Source organism: Tachyglossus aculeatus, chromosome 16 (genome assembly GCF_015852505.1).
Source record: "Tachyglossus aculeatus isolate mTacAcu1 chromosome 16, mTacAcu1.pri, whole genome shotgun sequence".
NCBI lineage: Eukaryota > Metazoa > Chordata > Mammalia > Monotremata > Tachyglossidae > Tachyglossus > Tachyglossus aculeatus.
The window spans coordinates 44,773,180-44,798,045 of NC_052081.1; the positions used below are offsets into that span (position 1 = coordinate 44,773,180).

At 46.8% G+C, this 24,866-nt stretch overlaps 1 protein-coding gene across 3 annotated transcripts in view; it reads right to left on the reverse strand.

Moving 5' to 3' along the window:
- Positions 1-20,299: 20,299 nt before the first annotated feature.
- The window catches only part of AK2 (adenylate kinase 2), a 30,853-nt gene continuing 26,286 nt past the window's right edge, over positions 20,300-24,866 (reverse strand). For 2 of the 3 annotated variants that reach the window (XM_038757951.1, XM_038757949.1), the window contains exon 6: positions 23,247-23,987. In XM_038757951.1, coding sequence (XP_038613879.1) covers positions 23,766-23,987 — 222 coding nt within the window. In that variant the 3' untranslated portion in view covers positions 23,247-23,765. Of the gene's footprint in view, positions 21,209-23,246; positions 23,988-24,866 lie in introns of those variants that run through there. The other variant, XM_038757950.1, reaches the window with a different exon arrangement.

Sequence of the window (24,866 nt, forward strand, 5' to 3'; positions counted from 1 at the left end):
GAGGAAGAGCTGATGATTTATCCTTATTTTGTAAGTGAGGAAACTGAGGCGTGGAGCTGTGAAGTGACTTGCCCAAGGTTATACCACAGGTAAGTAGCTGAGTCAAGATTAGAACCCAGGTCTTCTGACTCCCAGCCCTGTGATGTACTTGTTCGATGGCACGGCATGCTCATTGGCGTGCCATGAGAAGCAGCATGGCTGAGAAGCAGTGTGGCTCAGTGGAAAGAGCCCGGGCTTGGGAGTCAGAGGTCATGGGTTCAAATCGGAAAGGGGTCTTAATCAGGGAATTTTGAATTGCACCAGGCAAGACACTAGAATCAATAACTTCACAAAAGTCTTCGGCCCTGAAGTCTCAGGTCAGAGGGTGGTTCATCCATCCTCAAAGAGACTCATCATCACACTAGTGGTATTGGTATCTCTCCTGGAAAAAACAAACCAAAAACAATGGAAATAACCAGCCCTCCCAGAGATGGTGTGGAGACAAATGAGATAATCATCCCGAACCCAATAATAATAATAATAATAATGGTATTTGTTAAGCACTTACTATGTGCAAAGCACTGTTCTAAGTGCTGGGGGGGGATACAAGGTGATCAGGTTGTCCCACGTGGGGCTCACAGTCTTAATCCCCATTTTCCAGATGAGGTAACTGAGGCCCAGAGAAATGAACCCATTCTTTGAGCAATTTGGAAAGAAAATTCTCTAGGAATGCAAGCTGGTAATATCTTTATTGTACTTACACAAGAAGAATGTTGGTTGGCTTACAGAAATTCTTGTTCTTACATCTGGAGTTTCTCACCAATCAACAACCAGCCGGTTGCTGTTCCTGAGGTCTGACAGGAGGGCCGAGAAGAGAGCAGGCTCAGGGGATTTTAATAATAATAATAATGATGATGATGGTATTTGTTAAGCGCTTACTATGTGCAAAGCACTGTTCTAAGTGCTGAATTTGAGAGCAGAAGGGTGGGAGACCTGGTCTCTGTTGGGGTGGTCAGGGGCTGGGAAGAGATGGGTTTTCCACAGATGAGATCTCTCTTGCCTCTTCTCCCCCAGTTCCCCTGGACTAACTTTCCTGACTCTCCCCTTCTTCTTGCCAAATCCAATGACCTCTACTCCATCCTAATCCTCCTCGATCTCTCAGCTGTCTTCGACCACCTCCTTCTCCTGAAAACATATCCAACCTCGGCTTCGCTGACACTCTCCCGGTTCTCCTCCTATCTCTCCGGCCGCTCATTCTCAGTTTCTTGCGTGGGCTCCTCCTCTGCCTCCCACCCACTAACTGTAGATGTGTCTCAAGGTTCAGTTCTGGGTTCCCTTCTATTCTCCATCTACACTCACTCCCTTGGAGAACTCATTCGCTCCCATGGCTTCAACTCCCACCTCTATGCAGATGATTCCCAAATCTACATCTCCAGCCCTGATCTTTCTCCCTCTCTACAGTCTCATGTTTCCTACTGCCTTCAAGACATCTCTACTTGGATGTCCTGCTGTCACCTCAAACCTAATATACCCCAAACAGAACTCTTTATCTTCCCACCCAAACCCTGTCCTTTCCCTAACTTTCCCATACCTGTAGACCATAACTCCATCCTTCCTGTCTCACAAGCCCATAACCTGGGCATTATCCTTGGCTCCTCTGTCTCATTCAACCCACATAATCTATCACTAAATTCTGTCGGTTCAGCCTTCACAACATCACTAAAATCCACCCTTTCCTCTCCAACCAAATTGCTATCATATTAATCCAAGCATTTATTCTATCCCCCCTTGATTATTGTATCAGTCTCCTTGCTGACCTCCCTGTCTCTCCCCTCTCCATTCCTTACTTCACTCTGCTACCTGGATTGTTTTTTACAAAAGCATTCAGTCCGTATTTCCCCACTCCTCAAGAACCTCTAGTGGTTGCCCACCCACCTCCGTATCAAACAGAAACTCCTTACCATCATCTTTAAGGCAGTCAGTCACCTTGCCCCCTCCTACCTCACCTTACTACTCTCCTGCTACAACCCAGGCCGTGCCCTTGGCTCCTCTAAAGCCAACCTACTCACTGTCCCTCCATCTCATCTATCTCACCACCAACTTCTCGCCCACATCCTGCCTCTGACCTGGAACGCCCACCTTTTTCACATCCGTCAGACAATTACGTTCCCTCCATTCAAAGCTTTAATGAAAGCCCATCTCCTCCAAGAGGCCTTCCCTAAGCCCTCCTTTCCTCTTCTCCCACTCCCTTCCGTGTCACTCTGACTTGCTCCCTTTATTCACCACTCCCATCCCCAGCACTTATGTCCATGTACAGTGTAATAAACAGACACATTCCCTGCCCACATTGAGCTTCCCTGACTAAGCCTTCCTTTCCTCTTCTCCCATTCCCTTCTGCATCACCCTGACTTGCTCCCTTCGTTCATCTCCCCCTTCCAGCCCCAAGCATTCATTCATTCAATCGTATTGAGTTCTTACTGTGTGCAGAGCACTGTACTAAGCGCTTGGGAGAGGACAATATAACCACAGATACATTCCTGCCCACAATGAGCTCACAGCCAGTTCACTTGTTTTGATGCCTGTCTCCCCGCTTCTGGACTGTGAGCCCACTGTGGGCAGGGATTGTCTCTATTTGTAGCTGAACTGCACTTTCCAAGCACTTAGTACAGTGTTCTGCACACAGTAAGCACTCAATAAATATGATTGAATGAATCAATGAATGAATACCTGACATTTATTTATTTATGTTAATGTCTGTCTCCCACTCTAGCCTGCAAGCTCATTGTGGGCAGGGAATGTGCCTATTATATTTTTGTTTGAACTCTCCCAAGCACATACAGTGTCCTGCATACAGTAAGCGCCCAATAAATACTACTGATTGATTGATTCCCCTCCCACCTCCCCAATCATTCAGGGGCCCTCAGAATAGTTGCATTTGGCTGGGTGGTGGAAGGGATTCATGATTCTCCGGGCTGCAGTTTCCTGGGGCCAGGCCCGGCTACTCCATTCCCAACTGGGGCCACCAGACAGGGAAACCCATTGGAGATCCCCCTGCTATAGGCAGGAGCTTCTGGTTACGTGGTGAGGTCGGAAAGAAGTCACATAAAAGAAGCCACCCACAAAACACTTTAGGCAACTTCAAAGGCAGGCCTAAAACTGAGAGAGAGCCAGACAGAGGCAGAGCCAGACAGTGAGATAGAGAGAGATCCAGAGTTAAACCTGATAGTCCGCCACCCAGGAAATTACCTTTTTGCCCGGGAAATATAGCTCAGAGAAGAGTTCTGGGGAAGGCAGGTTGGGGTTTTTCCCTGGCTCCTACCCAAGCAGGGCCTCCTCTCAGAGGAAGCAGAGGGGAGACAGGTACCCTCAATCGGACCAAAGGAAGCTTTCTTCTCCAGCTGCTAAAAGGGGGAAGCCCCCGTGGGATCCCTTGGTCACCTCAGATCCATCCCATCACTGACCGATGCTAAGGGAGGAGAGCTGTGGGAAGGGAAAATGCAAAGTCCTTATCCCCCACTTGTAAGAGGATTATGCAAAGAACTGAGAGAAATCTCCTGTTGGTGCAATGAACCACAGTGGATACATAGCTTCCTTTAGCAAGAGGACTACAGGGTACTGCAGCGTGGCTCGGTGGAAAGAGCGCGGGTTCAGGAGTCAGAGGTTGTGGGTTCTAATCTTGGGTCCGCCACTGGTCAGCTGTATGACTTTGGGCAAGTCCCTTAACTTGTCTGTGCCTCAGTTGCCTCATCTGTAAAATGGGGATTAAAGACTGTGAGCCCCACATGGGACAACCTGGTTACCTTGTATCTCCCTCAGCACTTAGAAAAGTGCTTGACACGTAGTAAGTGCTTAACCAGTACAATCATTATTATTATTATATTTTAGGGGACTGAGAACTGCCGAGTCTTCTGGTCTCTGACAAGATCATAAAGCACTTCTTCACATAGTAAGTGCTTAACAAATACAATCATTATTATTATTGTATTTTAGGGGACTGAAAACTGCAGAGTCTGCATACAGTAGTGCCCAAGTGACTTTGGGCAAGTCACTTAACTTCCCTGTGCCTCAGTTACCTCATCTGTAAAATGGGGATTAAAGACTGTGAGCCCCACATGGGACAACCTGATTACCTTGTGTCTCCCTCAGCACTTAGAAAAGTGCTTGACACATAGTAAGTGCTTAACCAATACAATCATTATTATTATTATATTTTAAGGGACTGAGAACTGCAGAGTCTTCTGGTCTCTGACAGCATCATAAAGCACTTGTTCACATAGTAAGTGCTCAACAAATACAATCATTATTATTATTATATTTTAGGGGACTGAAAACTGCGGAGTCTGCATACAGTAGTGCCCAAGTGACTTTGGGCAAGTCACTTAACTTCTCTGTGCCTCAGTTACCTCATCTGTAAAATGGGGATTAAAGACTGTGAGCCCCACATGGGGCAACCTGATTACCTTGTAACTCCCTCAGCACTTAGAAAAGTGCTTGACACATAGTAAGTGCTTAACCAATACAATCTTTATTATTATTATTTTAGGGGACTGAGAACTGCAGAGTTTTCTGGCCTCTGACAGGATCATAAAGCACTTGTTCACATAGTAAGTGCTTAACAAATACAATCATTATTATTATTATATTTTAGGGGACTGAAAACTGCAGAGTCTGCATTCAGTAGTGCCCAAGTGACTTTCGGTAAGTCACTTAACTTCTCTGTGCCTCAGTTACCTCATCTGCAAAATGGGGATTAAAGACTGTGAGCCCCACATGGGACAACCTGATTACCCTGTATCTCCCTCAGCACTTAGAAAAGTGCTTGACACATAGTAAGTGCTTAACCAATACAATCATTATTATTATTATATTTTAGGGGACTGAGAACTGCAGAGTCTTCTGGCCTCTGACAGGATCATAAAGCACTTGTTCACATAGTAAATGTTTAACAAATACAATCATTATTATTATTATATTTTAGGGGACTGAAAACTGCAGAGTCTTCTGGTCTCTGACAGGATCATAAAGCACTTGTTCCTTGTAATATTTCAGACCCTGCCTGATTCTGACACCCAAGCATCAAAAAATGATTCCGCAGAAATGACCCACGGGGACCCTCTCCCCACTTCCCCTTCCAATGTGCTCCACATACGACACGCTCAGCCTGTCGGGTGGAAACAAGATCTCACTAACTCAGCCTGGCAATCAAGCCAGATACCGGGTCCGTTCACGCTGGGCTCTCTAATAAGCGCTCTTCATCTTCAAAGCGTTGGGTAAACATTCAGTAGCCCCCCCAAAACGGGCCTGTGAAAGGCATCCCCCTACTCCCAGCGACGGTCTGCTCCACCGCCGCCGAAGAGGAAACTGAGGCCGGCGGGTTCCGGTCACAGGAGGTGGCTGTGGCGGAGCTGGGAAGTCCCCTTCGGAGAGGCCGTCTGCCTTTCCCTCCCTCTGAGAACGGCTCTTCAGCTGGGGTGCCAAGTGCCCTCCAAGTGGGAAGACCCAGGAGATGAGATAACGCTGAGAGAGAGAGGGTCTTGAGGGCATTTTGATTTTTATTGTGGCCTCTAATCAGGCTCTATTGCTTTCACTATCAGTCATCTCTATTAAGTGCTTACTGTTTTTAGACTGTGAGCCCACTGTTGGGTAGGGACTGTCTCTATATGTTGCCAATTTGTACTTCCCAAGCGCTTAGTACAGTGCTGTGCACATAGTAAGTGCTCAATAAATACGATTGATGATGATGATGATGATGTTGCAGAGCACTGTACTGCTTGGAAGAGTACAATATTCGTAAGAGTTGGTAGACCCATTCCCTGCCCACAAAGCTTACATTCTAATCACTCCCCATTACATTCCAGGGGACCCTCCCACCCCCACCCCCATTTAATAATAATAATGATGGCATTTGTCAAGCGCTTACTATGTGCCAAGCACTGTTCTAAGTGCTGAGATAGATACAAGGTTACCAGGTTGTCCCACGTGGGGCTCACATTCTTAATCCCCCTTTTACAGGTGGGGCAACTGAGGCACAGAGAAGTGAAGTGACTTGCCCAGTCGCACAGCTGACAAGCGGCAGAACCGAGATTAGAACTCACTACCTCTGACTCTCAAGCCCGAGCCCTTTCCACTAAGCCATGCTGCCATCTTATTACCTACCCTAGAGGCTCCAAACAGTGTTATGGATCAGCAGCCCAAATTAGGGATGATATCTATTAAACATTTACTATCGGCTAAGCACTGGGGCTGATATAAAATAATCAGATCATACACAGGCCCTGCCTCACAAGGGCTCACAGTCTAAAAGGTAGAGCAGGCAGGTGACTTACCCCCATTTTACACATGAGGAAACAGAGGCACAGAAAAGCGAAGTGATTTGCCCAAAGTCCCCCAGCAGGCCAGTGATATAAGTGGATATAAGTGTCTCCCGCTTTTAGACTGTGAGCCCACTGTTGGGTAGGGACTGTCTCTATATGTTGCAAATTTGTACTTCCCAAGCGCTTAGTACAGTGCTCTGCACACAGTAAGCGCTCAATAAATACGATTGATGATGATGATGAAGTGGAATGAGAACCCAGGTCTTTTCCCTCGGCCGCACTGCCTCCCAGCCTCATGATTAGCAGCCAATAATAATAATGATGGTATTTGTTAAGTGCTTCCTATGTGCAAAGCACTGTTCTAAGCGCTGGGGGGATACAAGGTGATCAGGTTGTCCCACGTGGGGCTCACAATCTTAATCCCCATTTTACAGATGAGGGAACTGAGGTACAGAGAAGTGAAGTGACTTGGAAGGAAGTGACTGGCCCCAGTTGGCTAGGGCTGGGCACTCTGAAGCCAGGAGAAGCAAGACCGGGAGCCAGAGTCTAGGCCCAGTGGCGGCCGGGAACTTCCTGTGGCTCAGGTCCTGTTTCCTAACTAGGAACAGCTGGAATTGGGCAGGACACCAGGCTGCTCACATTCCAGGGGCTTCACTCTGCACCAGACGGGCAGGCGGGCTTCACGAAAGGCCTGTGGATTTTGGACCACGGGCCTGGAACAGTCTGGGCTTTTCCAGAGGTCAGCTTGTACCTGGCCAGGACACTGAAGGGCCTGCCAGTCTGGTGACTTGTTTTGATATGTGGCCTTTATCCCATGACTCAGGTTAGAAGACTTCCTCGCCTCCCAGCTCTATTAAGCCTCTCCCAAGGCCTGTCTGTGGCTGGACTGGGACTGGATCGTCCGCCTTGGGAAAGCTTGTGGGTGGGGCAGGGCATGTGGGGTGTCTCCCTTCATCCCAAAGTCCATGATTACAAGAGACCGGGTTGACTGGGTGTGAAGAATAGTTCCCCCCTACAGCCTACTTTGAGGCAGTGATCGTGCTAATTGGAGCTTTGACATCTGGACAATCCGTTATTCATTCATTCAATCATATTTATTGAGTGCTGTGTGCATAGCAATAAACAGACACATTCCCTGCCCACAAAGAGCTTATAGTCTAGAGGGAGAGGCAGACATTAATGTAAGTAAATCAATCAATCAATCAATCATATTTATTGAGCACTTACTATGTGCAGAGCACTGTACTAAGCTCTTGGGAAGTACAAATTGGCAACATATAGAGACAGTCCCTTCCCAACAGTGGGCTCACAGTCTAAAAGGGGGAGACAGAGAACAAAACCAAACACACTAACAAAATAAAATAAATAGAATAGATATGTACAAATAAAATAAATAGAGTAATAAATATGTACAAACATATATACATATATACAGGTGCTGTGGGGAAGGGAAGGAGGTAAGAAGGGGGGGATGGAGAGGGGGACGAGGGGGAGAGGAAGGAAGGGGCTCAGTCTGGGAAGGCCTCTAAAGCACTTGTTAAGCACTTACTATGTGCAAAGCACTGTTCTCAGAGCTAGATATGATTTTAGTAGGACTTTGACGATGGGGAGAGTGGTGGTCTTAGGCGGAGGCAGAGCTGGGCCGGAGACTGACTGACTGACTGACTTAGATATGGACATAAGTGCTGTGAAAGGGGAGGGAGGTGGGCTGGAGACTGACTGACTGACTTAGATATGGACATAAGTGCTGTGAAAGGGGAGGGAGGATGAATAAAGGAGCAAGTCAGGGCAATGCAGAAGGGAGTGGGAGAAGAGGAAAAGAGGGCTTAGTCAGGGAAGGCCTCTTGGAGGAGATGGGCCTTCAATAAGGCTTTGAAGGGGGTGGGGGAGAGTAGTTGTCCGCCGGATTTGAGGAGGGAGGGCATTCCAGGCTAGGGGCTGGATGTGGAAGAAGGATGGGCAGTGAGATGGACAAGACTCCTCTACACTTAGCCCCATCCTCCCACTTCTTCCTTGTCCCACCTCTGCCTCCCCATCTCCTTTCCATCCATGGAGAAGCAGCGTGGCTCAGTGGAAAGAGCCCGGGCTTTGGAGTCAGAGGTCAGGGGTTCAACTCCCGGCTCCACCAGTTGTCAGCTGGGTGACTTTGGGCAAGCACTTCACTTCTCTGGGCCTCAGTTCCCTCATCTGTAAAATGGGGATGAAGACTGTAAGCCCCCCGTGGGACAACCTGATCACCTTGTAACCTCCCCAGAGCTTAGCACATAGTAAGCGCTTAATAAATGCAATCATCAAGACCGAGTAACAGTGAGAAGGTTGGCATTTAGAGGAGGGAAGCGTGCGGGCTGGGTTGCAGTAGGAGAGTAGCAAGGTGAGAGCAAGGTTTTTGAGTGCTTTAAGGTCAGTGGTGAGGAGTTCATTGTGGGCAGGGAATCATCAATCATATTTATTGAGCGCTTACTGTGTGCAGAGCACTGTACTAAGCGCTTGGGAAGTACAAGTTGGGAACATATAGAGACAGTCCCTACCTAACAGTGGGCTCACAGTCTAAAAGAGTGGGCTCACAGTCTAAAATAAACATATATACGGGCGCTGTGGGGAGGGGAAGACTCAAACCCACAACCTCTGAATGGCTTCCTCTACACTAGAAGTCCAATGCACTATCCATTGCGCCACAGAGCCAGATGTCTGTTCTACTGTACTCTCCCAAGTGCTTAATACAGTACTCTGCACACAGTAAGTGCTCAATAAATACGGTCAACTAAGTGCTTCACAGCAGCGCGCCTCTCCCAGGCGCTTAGTACGGTGCTCTGCACACAGCAAGCGCTCAATAAATACGATTAACTGACTGACCGCTCATCTGGCCGGCCTCCAGAATCGCCCCCCAAGGCTCGGTCTCCGGTCCAGCTCCGCCTCCAGCATCTGCCTCCGGTCGCTTCCGTCATCTTCTCCAGAGTCACCATTGCGGGGGTGAGGGGGTCCGCCCAGTTCGGGGTCCAGATGTGGCTGGGGAAAGGGAATTCCACACGTGGCAGGGAGCGAATAGCAGTCTGGTAACAGCTGGAGAAACGGGCCTCGGAGAGGGAGCAGACTCTCGCTGTCTTGCCAAGAGCAGAAAGCAACCCCTCGGCACTGAACGCGGACAGAGCCGTTTAGGGAGGGCCACAGATGCCATCGGCACGTTGCAGTGGAGGGAAAGCCTGGACATTTTGAGAAGCATCATGGCCTAGGGGATAGAGCACGGGCCTGCGAGTTGGGAGGACCTGGGTTCTAAACCCGGCTCTGCCACTTTCCATTGTGTGACCTTGGGCAAGTCACTTTAGTGCGACTCAGTTCCCTCATCTGGAAAATGGGGATCAAGACTTTGAGTCCCATAGGGGACATGGACTCTGTGCAACACGATTAGCTCGAATCTACCCCAGCAGTACCTGGCACATAGTAAGCACTTAGCAAATACCATGTTGCAAATACCATCTCTATGTTGCCAACTTGTACTTCCCAAGCGCTTAGTTCAGTGCTCTGCACACAGTAAGCGCTCAATGCATATGATTGAATGAATGAATGAATTGTCTCTATCGCTGAATTGTCCTTTCCAAGCGCTGTGTGACTTTGGGCAAGTCACTACACTTCTCTGGGCCTCAGTGACCTCATCCGTACAATGGGGATGAAGACTGTGAGCCCTCCATGGGACAACCTGATCACCCTGTAACCTCCCCAGTGCTTAGAACAGTGCTTGGCACATAGACTGTGCCAATTCTTACCTGTATGTAGACCTGTATATATGTTTGTATGTATTTATTACTCTATTCATTTTATTTGTACATATTTATTCTATTTATTTTATTTGGTTTATATGTTTTGTTTCATTGTCTGTCTCCCCCATTCTAGACTGTGAGCCCGCTGTTGGGTAGGGACCGTCTCTATATGTTGCCAATTTGTACTTCCCAAGCGCTTAGTACAGTGGTCTGCACACAGTAAGCGCTCAATAAATACGATTGAATGAAAAATACCATAGAATGAGAGACAGACAAAATGCAGATCTAGAAAACCACTCTGCTTGGAAGGATGCCCTGTAACTCTAAACATTTTGTTCTGGTTTCCAACTGACACTCATTTTTTCTTGTCTTTATTTTGTTACATTTTTCTTGTACTAATGAATGAAGGCCAGAAGATGTCTTTTCCCCCTCCCCAACCCCATCTACTCCCAATTCTTGAAAATTGGGTTTCCTCTTGGCAGTTTAGAGACACGTAACTAACTTTAAGGGGAAAAGAACAGATTTATTTGAGACAATAAAGAGTCGACCAGTACCCCAGCTCCCTTAACCCTCCTTAATTACTGAAATTGAAGGGACATTAATCAATCAATGGTATTTATTAAGCAGTTTCCAGAACTCTGTAATAGGCGCTTGGGAGAGTGCAATACAACAGAATTAGTAGACGTGTTCCCTGTCCGCAACAAGCTTATGGTCTAGTGACTCAAACTACAGGCGCTTAAACACCACAGTGTTGGATTCCTCTTCTTTTGCTCCCCTCTCATGGAAATGAGACCGAAATTGTGCCGAAGCTAACATTTCCACTTGTCCTATGAAACAGCGCAGAATTCACCTCTCCCACAGTGAATCAATCAATGGTATTTATAGAGAGTTTACGGTGGGTTAAGTGCGGGATAAGTGCCACTGGACTAAGAGGTTGGGAGGACACTACCCCAGAGACCCAATGTATCACAAATCCTACAGTTCGGATGGGTTCAATATGGGTTTCATCTTAATGTAGGCCCTGAAAATCTTCCTTCACTGCTGACTCCTTTCCTACATCATCATCATCAATCGTATTTATTGAGCGCTTACTGTGTGCAGAGCACTGTACTAAGCGCTTGGGAAGTACAAATTGGCAACATATAGAGACAGTCCCTACCCAACAGTGGGCTCTCAGTCTAAAAGGGGGAGACAAAACCAAACATACTAACAAAATAAAATAGAATAGATATGTACAAGTAAAATAAATAAATAAATAAATAGAGTAATAAATATGTACAAACATATATACATATATACATCCTCCCTCTGGCTTGGAACACCCTCCCATTTTTTAACAGACAGATCACTCTCCCCACCTTTGAAGTCCTCCTAAAATCAGATCTCCTCCAAGACGATTTCCCCGGTGAGCCTTCACTTTTTCTACTATTCTCCCTTCTGCATCACCTGGGTGCTTGAACCTGTACCCTTAAAGCACTTCATAGTCCCTCCACCCTCAGCACTTCCGCACAAATCTTTCTCTTCTGTCATTTCCTCTATTTGTATTTACTTCCATGTCTGTCTCCCCCTCTAGTATGTAAGCTAATTATGGGCATCTCCAAACTCTACTATACTATCCTCTCCCAAATGCTTAGTACAGTGCTCTACACTGTACTAAGTGAACTGGACTTAGAGAAGCAGCTTGGCTCAGTGGAAAGAGCCCGGGCTTTGGAGTCAGAGGTCATGGGTTCAAATTCCGGCTCCGCCAATTGTCAGCTGTGTGACTTTGGGCAAGTCACTTCACGTCTCTGTGCCTCAATTACCTCATCTGGAAAATGGGGATTATAAGACTGTAAGCCCCACGTGGGACAACCTGATCACCTTGTATCCCCCCAGCACTTAGAACAGTGCTTTGCAGATAGTAAGCGCTTAACAAATACCATTATTATTATTATTACACACAGTAAGTTCTCAATAAATACCATTGATTGATTGATTGGTAGATCCCCTTCAGATAGCACAATCCCTGAAGACAGAAACCAAATCTGGACATATATATGTATGGGTGTATTTTTTAAGTGGTTGTTAAGTTCGTACTCTGTGCCAGGAACTGTACTAAGCACCAGGGTAGATTCAAAATAATCAGGTTGGACACAGGACATGTCCACTTGGGGCTCACAGTCTTAATCCCCATTTTACAGATGAGACAACTGAGGTACAGAGCAGTTAAGTGACTTGCCCAAGGTCATGCATCTGACAAGTAGTGGAGCTGGGATTAGAACCCAGGTCCTCCAACCTCTGATAATAATAATAATGATGATAATAATGGTATTTACTGAGCACATTCTAGGTGCCAAGACCTGTGCTAAAAGCTGTGGTAAGTGCTGGGGAGGTTACAAGGTGATCAGGTTGTCCCACGGGGGGGGCTCACAGTCTTAGTCCCCATTTTACAGATGAGGTAACTGAGGCACAGAGAATAATAAGAATAATAATAATAATAATAATAATGGTATTTGTTAAGTGCTTACTATGTGCAAAGCACTGTTCTAAGAACTGGGGGATACAAGGTTATCAGGTTGTCCCATGTGGGACTCACAGTCTTAGTCCCCATTTTACAGATGAGGTAACTGAGGCCCAGAGAACTTGAGTGACTTGCCCAAAGTCACACAGCTGACAAGTGGCAGAGCTGGAATTCAAACCCATGACCTCTGACTCCAAAGCCCATGCTCTTTCCACTAAGCCACAGGTGCTTCCAGTAGGTCCAAGATTGTCCGTTAATATTTGCAGATTGTTTACTAGTCAGAGTGGACACAGTCCCTTCCCAACACGGAGCTGACCATGTAAGAGGTAGAGAAAATTGGTATCATTCTCATTTTACAGAAAAGGAAACTGAGGCCCAGAAAGATTAAGGGATTTGCTTCAGGACACACACGGGTCCAAGGTTAGAACTCAGGTCTCCTGAAGTTCCAGAACCACGCTCTTTCCGTTCCACGGTTCTTCTTATGTAAAACCCAGCGAGATCTAGAGCTGGGTCATAATAATCAATATTAGTTGACAATTTTGAGAGTAGACACAGCAGCAGTCTAGATTTTGAATGGCTCCGCATGATCCGCATGAATCTCCCCCTCGTCCCCCTCTCCATCCCCATCATCTTACCTCCTTCCCTTCCCCACAGCACCTGTATGTATGTAAATATGTTTGTACATATTTATTACTCTATTTTTTTATTTATTTTACTTGTACATATCTATTCTATTTTATTTTGTTAGTATGGTTTTGTTCTCTGTCTCCCCCTTTTAGACTGTGAGCCCACTGTTGGGTAGGGACTGTCTCTATATGTTGCCAACTTGTACTTCCCAAGCGCTTAGTACAGTGCTCTGTACACAGTAAGCGCTCAATAAATATGACTGATTGATTGATTGATTGATCCTTTTACAGGGTCCTGAAAACAATATTACTGTATATCCAGTAGAGCCAAACCGCTGATAAAGCTGCTACCACATAAGCTCTAAAGCAGCAACAAAGCAGGAACATCGGCAACATCTGCTAACGGCCGGATGCACAATTAGGGTCCTCGTGGGAAAATGCTGATACGCCAAGTTACAAATTAGCGGCCCTGTCGAGGGCTACCCAGATGCGGTCGGTATTTATTGTTCCACTGAACTGTCCCAAGCACTTAGTACTGTGCTCTGCACACAGTAAATGCTCAATAAATACGACGGAATGAACGGAATAGTAGCGGCAACCAGGGAAATAGCAGCCTAGACTGAAATTAAACTTGTTTTCGAAGGGAACTGGGCACACCAATACATCATATTTATTGTGTGCTTACTACGGGCAGAGCACTGTACTAAGTGCTTGGGAGAGAATAATATAACAATGTAACAGATACATTCCCTGCCCACAACGAGCTTATCGTTTAGAGAATGAGCTTACAGTCTAATCGACAAATGAGAAAGTCCGGGAAAGTCTCGAATCCAGAGGAACGTCTGTTCTCAGAGCTTCTTGCCCACAGAGCCCCCACCCCATCCTGCATCGTGTCATCCCCTGCTAGACTGTGAGCCCACTGTTGGGTAGGGACCGTCTCTATATGTTGCCAACTTGGACTTCCCAAGCGCTTAGTACAGTGCTCTGCACACAGTAAGCGCTCAATAAATACGATTGAATGAATGAATGAATCTCTCAGATGGGTTCTCTCCCATCGACAGCAACTGTCAGACAATCATTCTTATTGAGGGCTTACTGTGTACAAAGCGCTCTACTAAGTGCTTGGGAGAGTACAACAATAAGCACATTCCCTGCCCACAGCGAGCTTACAGTCTAGAAGGGGAGACAGAAAATAGAAATAAATGACAGATATGGACATAAAGTGTTATGGGGTTGGGGAGGGGGGATGAATAAAGGGAGCAAGTCAGAAGGGAGTGGGGGGAGAAGAAAGGAGGGCTTAGTCAGGGAAGGCCGCTTGAAGATGTGTCTTAAATAAGGCTTTGAAGGCGGGGAGAGTAAACGTCTGTCAGACACGAGGCAGGACGTAAGCTTGTCCTCTAGACTGCATTGTTGTTGTGGGCAGGGAATGTGTCCGTTTATCGTTGTAAAGTACTCTCCTAATTGCTTGGTACAGTTGCTAATTGCTACTGTACCAATTCCTAATTGCTTGCACACAGTAAGCGCTCAATAAATTCGATTGAATGAATGAATGATATAGGCGAGAGGTCAGCGGCGAGAAAGACGAGCCTCTGGCCCGAGACGTCGGGGTTGAGAACCTGCATGTGGGAATTCTTGGTGGCACAATTGATTACAGTGAGAGGTTGGCACAGGATCAACTGGCTTCTTGGCCATGCTTACCATTTTCCCACTGGAGTACAAGTGGAGTTCGATCTTGTCTGCTGGGGACACTGAGATTCTGATGTCAGGCACAGAACATTTGGACTCAGATTGTAATGGAGTCTTTATAATTACGTTTTCCTACCCAGCTTCTTCCCTTATTACTATTAATAATAATAATGGTATTTGTTAAGCTATTACTATGTGCCAAGCACTTTTTAAGCGCTGGGGGAGATTCATGGTAATCAGGTTGTCTCACGTGAGGCTCCCAGTCTTAATCCCCTTTTCACAGATGAGGGAACTGAAGCACAGAGAAGTTAAGCGGCTTGCCCAAGGTCACACAGCAGACAAGTGGCAGAGCTGGGATTAGACCCCACGTCTTCTGACTCCCAAACCCGTGCTCTGTCCACAAAGCCACGCTGCTTCTCTGGATCACCCTGGAAATCCTTTCTTGGAAGACATACAGAAGCATAAATGACATGAATCTTCCCAGTCAAAGGGTCAATCAATCAATCAATCATATTTATTGAGTGCTTACTATGTGCAGAGCACTGTACTAAGCGCTTGGGAAGTACAAATTACTAAGTACAAAAGGGTCGTCTTCCCTACCCCCCAATCCTAGGGATTTTTAAAAAATGGTATTTATCGAGGGCACTTAGCACGTGCAGAGCACTGTACCAAGTGCTTGGGAGAATACAATGTAACAGACTTGGTAGATTAGCGAAGCAGCGTGGCTCAGTGGAAAGAGAACGGGCTTTGGAGTCACAGGTCATGGGTTCAAATCCCCACTCTGCCAACTGTCAGCTGTGTGACTTTGGGCAAGTCACTTAACTTCTCTGTGCTTTAGTTACCTCATCTGTAAAATGGGGATTAAGACCGTGAGCCCCCCATGGGACAACCTGATCATCTTGTAACCTTCCCAGCGCTTAGAACAGTGCTTTGCACATAGTAAGTGCTTAATAAATGCCATCATTATTATTATCATTAAATGTGCCCTGCCCACAAGGAGTTTACAGTCTAGACGGGGAGTCAGTCATTAAAATGAATTATAGTATGTACATAAGTGAGCCTGTGAGCCCTCTGTGGGACAACCTGATTACCTTGTATCCCCCAGCGCTTAGAACAGTGCTTTGCACATAGTAAGCGCTTAATAAATGCCATTATTTGTGCTTAGAAGTGCTTTGCATATGGTAAGCGCTTAATAAATGCCATTATTATTATTATTATTAAGTGCTGAGGGGTTGAGGGTGGGGTGAATAAAGCATACAACTCCAAGTGCACGGATGATGCAGAAGAGAGAGAGAGATCAGGGGAAATGAGGGCTTAGTTAGAGAAGGCATTTTGGAGGAGATGTGATTTTAATAAGGCTCTGAGGGTGGGGGGGAGTGACGGTCTGTCAGATATAAAGGAGGGAGTTCCAGACTAAAGGTAGGCCTTGGGCGAGAGGTTGGCAGGGAGCTAGTCGTGTTTGAGGTTCCGTGAATAAGCTGCCATTAGAGGAGGAAGGTGAGAGTGCTGGGTTGTAGGAGGAAATTAAGGAGGCAGGATAAGAGGGGGTAAAGGTGAACCAGTGCCTTAAAGCCAATGGTAAGTAGTTTCTGTTGAATGGAGAGGTGGATAGGCAACCACCAGTTCTAAAGGAGTAAGGAAACACGGACTGAAAGCCTTTACAGAACAGTGAACAGGGCAGCGGTGTTTGGTATGGACTGGAGTGGGGAGAGACAAGAGGCAGGTGGGTCAGTGAGGAGGCTGAAGCAGTAGCCAAGGCGGGATAGCAACCCTGGATTTGAGGTAGCCACGTTTTAACTGCTGAGAGGAGATTGGCTTTTTCTGTTCTTTGCAGCTCTTCCCTCCTCTAATAATAATCATAATGATGGCATTTATGAAGCGCTTACTATGTGCAAAGCACTGTTCCAAGCGCTGGGGAGGTTACAAGGTGATCAGGTTGTCCCTCGGGGGGCTCACAGTCTTAATCCCCATTTTACGGGTGAGGTCACTGAGGCCCAGAGAAGTGAAGTGACTCGCCCAAAGTCACACAACTGACAAGTGGCGGAGCGGCACTTGAACCCATGACCTCTGACTCCAAAGCCCGTGCTCTTTCCACTGAGCCACGCTGCTTTTCTCCAAACACTTACCCCACCCCTCCCCAACCATTCACCCTCCTTCCCTTCTTCAAAGGACTCTAGTTCTCTAGGGGTATTTGGTAGTCTGCCTTAGAAAAGATCATTACTAAATTGCACCAAAAAAATCTAACCACAAAACAATGCAGTCCCCCAACACACACACCAGTGAACCAAGCTTGACTCATGAATAATTCAAACTCACTAGCTGGAAAAAGCGTTCTGCTTTTCAGGTAGGTTTTGGTCACTTAGACCTGCTCCAGTTGTTTCTCTAGAACAGGGGTCAGCAACCTTTCTGTGCAGAAGCACCCAACAAAATGAAACCTGCTCTTTCCCAGTGCTTAGTCCAGTGCTCTACACACAGTAAGCACTTAATACTACTACTTAATATTACTAATATAATTACTAATATAGTATTACTACCACTAGCAGTTGATGTGCAAAAAGCAGTATGGCCTATTGGCAAGAGCACGGATGTGGGTTCTGATCCCGGCTCCACCACTTGTCTGCTGGTTGACCTTGGGCAATTCACTTCTCTTCTCTGTGCCTCAGTTCCCTCATCTGTAAAATGGAGATTTACAGATGTGACTGTGAGCCCCACGTGGCACAAGAACTGTATCCAACCTGTTTACCCTGTATCTACCCCAGTGCTTACGACATAGTAAGCGCTTAACAAATACCACAATACCAAAGGGCCAACTTCATTGTGAATGTTTTAAGTGCCTCGTCTTCCCACCCCTCTGCGCTGCGAGTAACATTTGGCCCAAAGAGGCAGATAGAGTTACCGATCCACAGGTTCTTGCTCTAGAACATTACTATAATAGCAATCATTTAAAAATAATCCTTGGTGGTAAGACTGGCTTCTTTATACTTTCAGTTTCCCCTACTAGCGTTGTTCCTCGGGGATATCTAAGCCATCAGAAGGTTCTAATTCCAGCTCTGCCACTTGTCTGCTGGGAGTCCTTGGGTAAGTCACTTAATTTCTCTGGGCCTCCACTATCTCATCTGTAAAATGGGATTAAGACTGTGAGCCCCATGTAGGACAGGAACTGTTTCCAACCTGATTAGCTTGTATCTACCTCCGCGCTTTGAACAGTGCCCGACAATAGTAAGCACTTAACAAATACCATCGTCTGCTTATATACTTATTTATATCCATCCTCAGCCCTCTTGTATATGTGTAGATTTTTACTACATTTGCTCCTTGAGAACAGGGATGCCACCTACTCTATTGTACTCTCCCAAATGCTTAGTACAGTGAGATGCACCCCGAAGCCCTCAAAAAAAAAAATTAATATATTAAATTGTACATCCAACTATTTGCACTTGGATTGTTTTGTCAACCCCACAGCACTGATATGCATATCCATAATTTATTTAAATTAACATCTGTCTCCCCCTCCAGACTGTAAGCTCCTCGTGGGCAGAGAACACGCCTACCAACTCTGTTATATTATACTCTTCCAAGTACTTGGAAGAAGAAGGAGAAGCAGCGTGACTCAGTGGAAAGAGCCCGGGCTTTGGAGTCAGAGATCACAGGTTCGAATCCCGGCTCTGCCACGTGTCTGCTGTGTGACCTTGGGTAAGTCATTTAACTTCTCTGAGCCTCAGTTCCCTCATCTGTAAAATGGGGGTGAAGACTGTGAGCCCCACATGGGACAACCTCATTACCTTGTTTCCCCTCCCCAGCGCTTAGAACAGTGCTTTGCACATAGTAAGCGCTTAACAAATGCCATTATTATTATTATTATTACTTAGCAAAGTGCTCTGTACAGTTAAGCACTAAATAATCATATTTATTGAGTGCTTACTATGTGCAGGGCACTGTACTCAATAAATATGATTGAAGTATTTGTTTTGATTTCTCTAATGGGTATTTTGTATCTATCGCAATAAAACGTAAGCTCCTTATGAGGAGGGGAAATGTGTCACTTTTTTGTTTTGGACTTCCCAAGCTTAGTACAGTGCACTGCACCTCAGTGGATGCTCAATAAATAGTACAATTATTAGGAGGCTAGAATAAGTTCCCAGCCCCGCAAAAATGAGTCCAATACTGTGGCATTTCTGTGGGTAGACCGTGACAGGGCAGTTAAGAATGAAACATCGCTCTGCGGCAGAATGGCAGGATTTACTCCATCTCTTGCAAACAGGGACTGAAACGAAGCAGCTTAGAAGTGTCACTCCCTGCCTTAATCCAGTTTGAAATCTAGCCGTTCCATTGTTCCATTCTGAATCGGATACTAGTCTGAGTCAATACAGTAATGTGGCTACAAGACACAAGATATCTGAGGAGCTCCCCAGCCTGGGGAGAAGGGCAGGCAAGGCTGAGAAATATAATAGATTGGAATTAGATAGCGAGAACTGAAGGAGCCCAGAAAAAAACAATATGAGGAATTGACCAGCAAGGAAATCACTTCATACATCAAAACTCACAGGTTGAGGAGGGAAAGAGGACAGGTTCCACGCTATTATTTACGTCAGCCTTTGTCCTATCTGGAGGACCCAACAAACCCAAAACGGAACTTGGGCTAATTGTAAGCAGAGTTCCAATATTCAAGAAAATCTGCCGTTTCTCAATTGCTCCACAGCCAGCTTTACTTCCTGTCCAAAGAATGATGGTGGAAGAGAGTTCTTGCATATGGTGCAACATACAGAAATGTTAGCCTAGGAGAAAGAGCACTAACGTGGGAGTCAGAAGACCTGGGTTCTAAACCCAGCACCACGACTTTCTTGCTATGTGGCCTTGGGTAAGTCTCTTCACTTTTCCTCAGTTTCCTTATCTGTAAAATGGGGATTCAGTGCCTGTACTTGAGACTGTGAGCCCAAGGCGGGACAGGGACTGTGACTTGATTTACTTGTCTTTACCCCAGTACTCAGCACAGTGCTTGACACATAGTAAGTGCTTAGCAAATCGTCATAAAACAAGCTGGTGACTCACCAGGCCCAAGGAAGGAATTTTGACCTTTGTCAGAGACAGATGAGACTCCTGAGGAATTCAGTATCTGGTTTGGTAAAATCTGCCCATAGAATGATGTCGAGTTTTAGAAGGAATAGCCTTTCCCTATTTATATTAGATCATCACTGGGCAGACAATGCCACTCCTCACCCACGCTCCCAAGAAGTCAAGTGGTATTTCTCAGCACTGAGCAATACACACTGACTCGTTTTGGGTTGGTTTTTCAACCAGAATCCTTTGGACTTCAACATTTCATGGTAAAGAGGAGAGAAGCTGCCACGCCTATGAAAAAAAACGCAAGTTCCAGAGTCATTATCTCCTCCCCCAGACTGGTTACCCCCAGCTTCCAAAGAAGAGATCGTTATAGAGGAATGCAAACTTTGAATACATTTTATTGCTTCAGAGGCCAAAGAGGCAGTTATTTGGTCAATTAAAAAAGGCACCGGGTTAAACACATACACACCTGCATGTACACACACATATACACACACATCCGGCTGTCACTGCAGACAGCCATGTGGGTTGGGGGAAGCCTCAAAGAATTTGGATGGATGAGGCTTTCAATGGTTAAAAAGCAATCCCTTACAAACAGCAGCATACAGGATCCCCACTGCTAGTCCATAATTGCTAATGGTTCCTCCCCACCAGACCAGCGGAATTAACTAATTCTGAGGTGGGTGGGAGGGGAAAGAAAAAAAACAAAAACATGGAATGATCTGTTCTACCCTCACCCTTAGGCGTTAGTTTCAAACTAATCCCTGGCCAACCCCACTGGGTAAGCCCACTTCCCACATCCTTCCAAATGCAGGACTTATTGTTTAGTCACATTATGTGGGAATTAAACTCAACCACCAAACCCAGCCCGGGGCTTCAGACAGGCAATCTACTAGGTTTTTAAATAACAGCTGAGGTCTTGTGCCTTTGACTTGTCCGTTGCAATCAGCGGGTCCAGACTGACTGGGAACACGTTTCCCCAGGGGGTTTGTGGATACCACTTGCCACCTCTTCTCTCTCCTCCCTGGCCCTGATTCTTTCTTTTTATTTATCTTTCTTCCCCATGATTATATATATATTTTTTTAGAAAATTCCCTTCCAAATGAAGGACACACCCACGCATTGCCTCCTCCCCAAATACTCATTTGTCCCACCTCAAGTCCCCCTCCCAGTCCCCAACCTTCTTACCCCAATTCCCCCTCCCCCTTGACCGGCATTAAAATACGGAATTCCATCGAGGCCGGTAGGCAAATGGCGTGGTCTTGAATGGCCTGTAGAATCACTGGGCTGAAACACAGGGGAAACAAAGAGAAAACAAGATGCATTTAACAAGAAAAAAAAAAAAACCAAACAAAAAAGAACCCCACAGATAAATCAGAATGAGGCCAGCCTACAAGAATCAGCTGGAAGTCAAAAGCAGCAGCGGCAAAATGCAGTTAGGTGACATTTCCAAGACAGAAGGTCACTCAGGCCCCGTGGGTTTGGATTTCAGAGTCCCCATAGGGTGAAAAGCTAAGAGGATCTGCTCCAAGATTACTAGGAAAAGGGAGGAGGGAGGGGAGCTCAGCCGGAACGGCAGCTCGGATTGAGCAATACTAAGCTCTTTGGAAGGAACCCGATGGGGAAACCTGCGATCTGAACAAGTCAGCCAGCAGGGAATTCACTTCCAAGGGAAGACCCGGCGGTCACCAGCTAGCAAACGGTGAAAAGGAAAGCCCCCTCTACCCCCGTCTAGAAATGACAAGGTCGGCTAAACCTGTAAGTCGCACCCCTCAAGAGAACCCCGGCTCTGGGGCCACTGAGGGGAAATGACTGCTCAACAGCTCTGGGAAAAACCCAACCCCAGTTGCAGGGGCCGAACACACTGTTTTGGTTTCATCTCCTTCTTCCTTCCACCTTCTTGGTAATCACGTGCTTTCCAAAGTACACAATGCCAGGCTGAGTTTCAGTATCAGTGGCGAAAAGAGCGGGGGCTGGGTTCATCTTCAGAGGAAAAAGCCACAGAGAAGTGGCCTTCGGTTTCCACAGAGGCACTCGAACCGAGCGACGGAGGGGAGAGGAGCACCCAGGCGGATGGGACGAAACCCTCAAGGGTCGGAAGCCATACAGGGAAAGATTTCCGGTCAGTCGGGGACGGTACACCTGAAACGACCCCTTCCTCTGAGCGGGCCCAGCTGGCTGACTAGCCTGTGTTACTATCTACCGGCTCAGCTGACTCGGTGATGATTTTTCCAGATGGCACTGTTAAATCTGAATGTCAGAGTACACAGTTCGACGTTTCAAAATACGGCTAGTGCCACCAGGGCAGGGGCATCCTATGATGCCAGCTAGGGACAAGGTTAGTTATAAGGGCAGGGATTTCTGCTGGGGAAGGTGGGGGGATGGTTCAAGTATGAAAGTGACAGTTATCTGGGTTTTGGTCACTCCTTTAATACTTTTGCACATATTTTACATACTTAAGTGCTAACTCAAGTACATATCCCGTTGTGGGCAGGGAACATGCCAACTCTGTTGTAGTGTACTCTCCCAAGCGCTTAGTACAGTGCTCTGTACACAGTAAGTGCTCCAGAAACACGACTGATGATATCCCCTTTGCCTTCGTCCTCCAATCTATACATTGTTTTAGCGTCTTGTCTCCCCTGTTAACTGTAAGCTCCTCTAGAGCAGGGACAGTGGCTATTGACATCATTGTACTGTCCCTTAAGCATTTAGTTAAGTGCCAACCAGCAGATATTAAATAAACACTACTGTTTGTTCAGATGTCAACATGACAGATCTTTCCCAAGTCACTCCCCATCCACCACGGGAATTGGATTTTTCCTTGAAGGCCTCCTCACCTCTTCAGCTTGAAGGTTTAAAGAGGTGATCTGGATCATCTTAATCCTGATTAATTCAGTCTTCCTCCTCTATGTTACAAGCGTGGCCTAACGGAAGGCGCACCAGCATGCGAGTCGGAGGAAGTCGGAGGAACTGAATTCTCATCCCAGTGTAGCCGCTTGTCTGCGGTGTGACCTCGGGTAAGCCATTTAGCTTCTCTGTGCCTCAGTTCCCTCACCTGCAAAATGGAGAGTCTCCCTCCGACCCAGACTGCGAGCCCCCTATGGGACCTGATTATCTTGCAGTGCTTAGTTCAATCTATGGCACATAGGAAGTGCTTGACAAATACCACAATTACTATGTAATGCTACCTCCGGGAGCTGGTTCTCCAGCCTCTGCTGCCCTCAAGAGTAAGCAACCAACCGCAGCTATTCTTGCCTGCCCACTAGTTTCTACCTCAATCAACTAGTTTTACCTTTTCATCAACGAGGTCTTGCAAGCCCTCGGGTCAGTAACAGTTTGCTACTTTACTTTGATAAACACACACACACACATACAGAACTTGGAGCTCACGGCAACGCAAACAACCCCTCACACAGTCCAGGACAGTGGCATTTGCCCATCACACCCTCCAACCTCATGAGAACTCCAGTCCCGCTGCCAAGATCCAGGCCTGGGCTTCTGTCAAACCGGGTCACCCAACAAGGGCAGAAACGCAAGATTTTTTGGAACTGTGATGCCAGGAAAGGAGCTGGAAGAATCGCTTTCGCTTCTGCCTTGGCGAATCCTGGCTCCCGAAGCGAACAGCTGACTTAGCAACCCCGAACCTCCTTGATGAGAACAGGCTGTCTCTCTCACGGTTCCGTATACGCACAGACGGGCTGACAGGCGGCCAGGCCAGAGGAAAAACCATCAGTTAAGCGCTTATTTAATCGCCACCTCTAACGGCAGTCTCCGAGCCTCCCTCTTGCCCTCCCCAGAGCAGAGGCAGAAAGAAGGAGCAAGAGAGGTCCGCCCGCACCGAACGCTAGACAAACATAACCAGGTCTTTACATGTCGCTTTTGAGAAGGCGGCCAGGATGCTGGCGAACACCACGTCAGGAGACTGGGAGGCATCCACGACCGAGTGGATCCCCCTTTTGCTGTAGTAGTTCACCAGGGGGACGGTCTGGGTGTGGTATGCCTTCAAGCGCGTTCTCAAAGCCACCTCGTTGTCATCCGAACGCCGGATCAGGGGTTCGCCGGTGATCTGCGGACAATGAGAGGGCAGTGAGGAGAACGGGCCTATCGCGGGCTCTGCTCATCGCTGTTCCTTTTTAATCCGCGCTCATGTGATTGTCAACTGCTTCTTGCATAGGAATATTACTAGAGCACAAGAGGGGATAGGATTCTAAGTAGCCCTCGTCCCCAGAGGGATTCAGTTCGGCTCTGAGGGAGGCTAAGCTGGCCAGTGGAGGCAGGACAGTTGACTTAATTGTAACAATTGCGGTATTTGCGATGTTCAAGCATTATTCTAAGCACTGGGGAAGATACAGGATAACCAGATCAGAAAGAGTCCCTGATACACACAATCTAAGTAGCAGGGGGAACAGGTACTGAATTCCCATTTTACAGATGAGATAAATTAAGTGACTTGACCAAGGTCACATGGCAGGCATGTGGTAAAGCTGGGAACAGAACCCAAGTACCTTGATGCCCAGACCTGTGCTCTTTTCACTAGGCAATAATAATAATAATAATAATGGCATCTGTTAAGTGCTTACTATGTGCAAAGCACTGTTCTAAGCGCTGGGAAGGATACAAGGTGATCAGGTCGTCCCACGTGGGGCTCACAGTCTTAATCCCCATTTTACAGATGAGAGAACTGAGGCACAGAGAAGTGAAGTGACTTAAGTCACACAGCTGACAAGTGGCAGAGCCGGGATTAGAACCCATGATTGACTCCCAAGCCCGGCCTCTTTCCACTGAGCCATGCTGCTTCTTCATGCTGCACCTCTTGCAATGGCACCCATTAACCGTGAATTTTCTGGGTGCCCTACCTCTGCTCTCAGGGTTCAATTTAAAGGACCCCAATTTCTCTGGGCAGAAGCTCCCATCCCCTCTGGGGAGTCCTCCCTTCAAAGCAGCT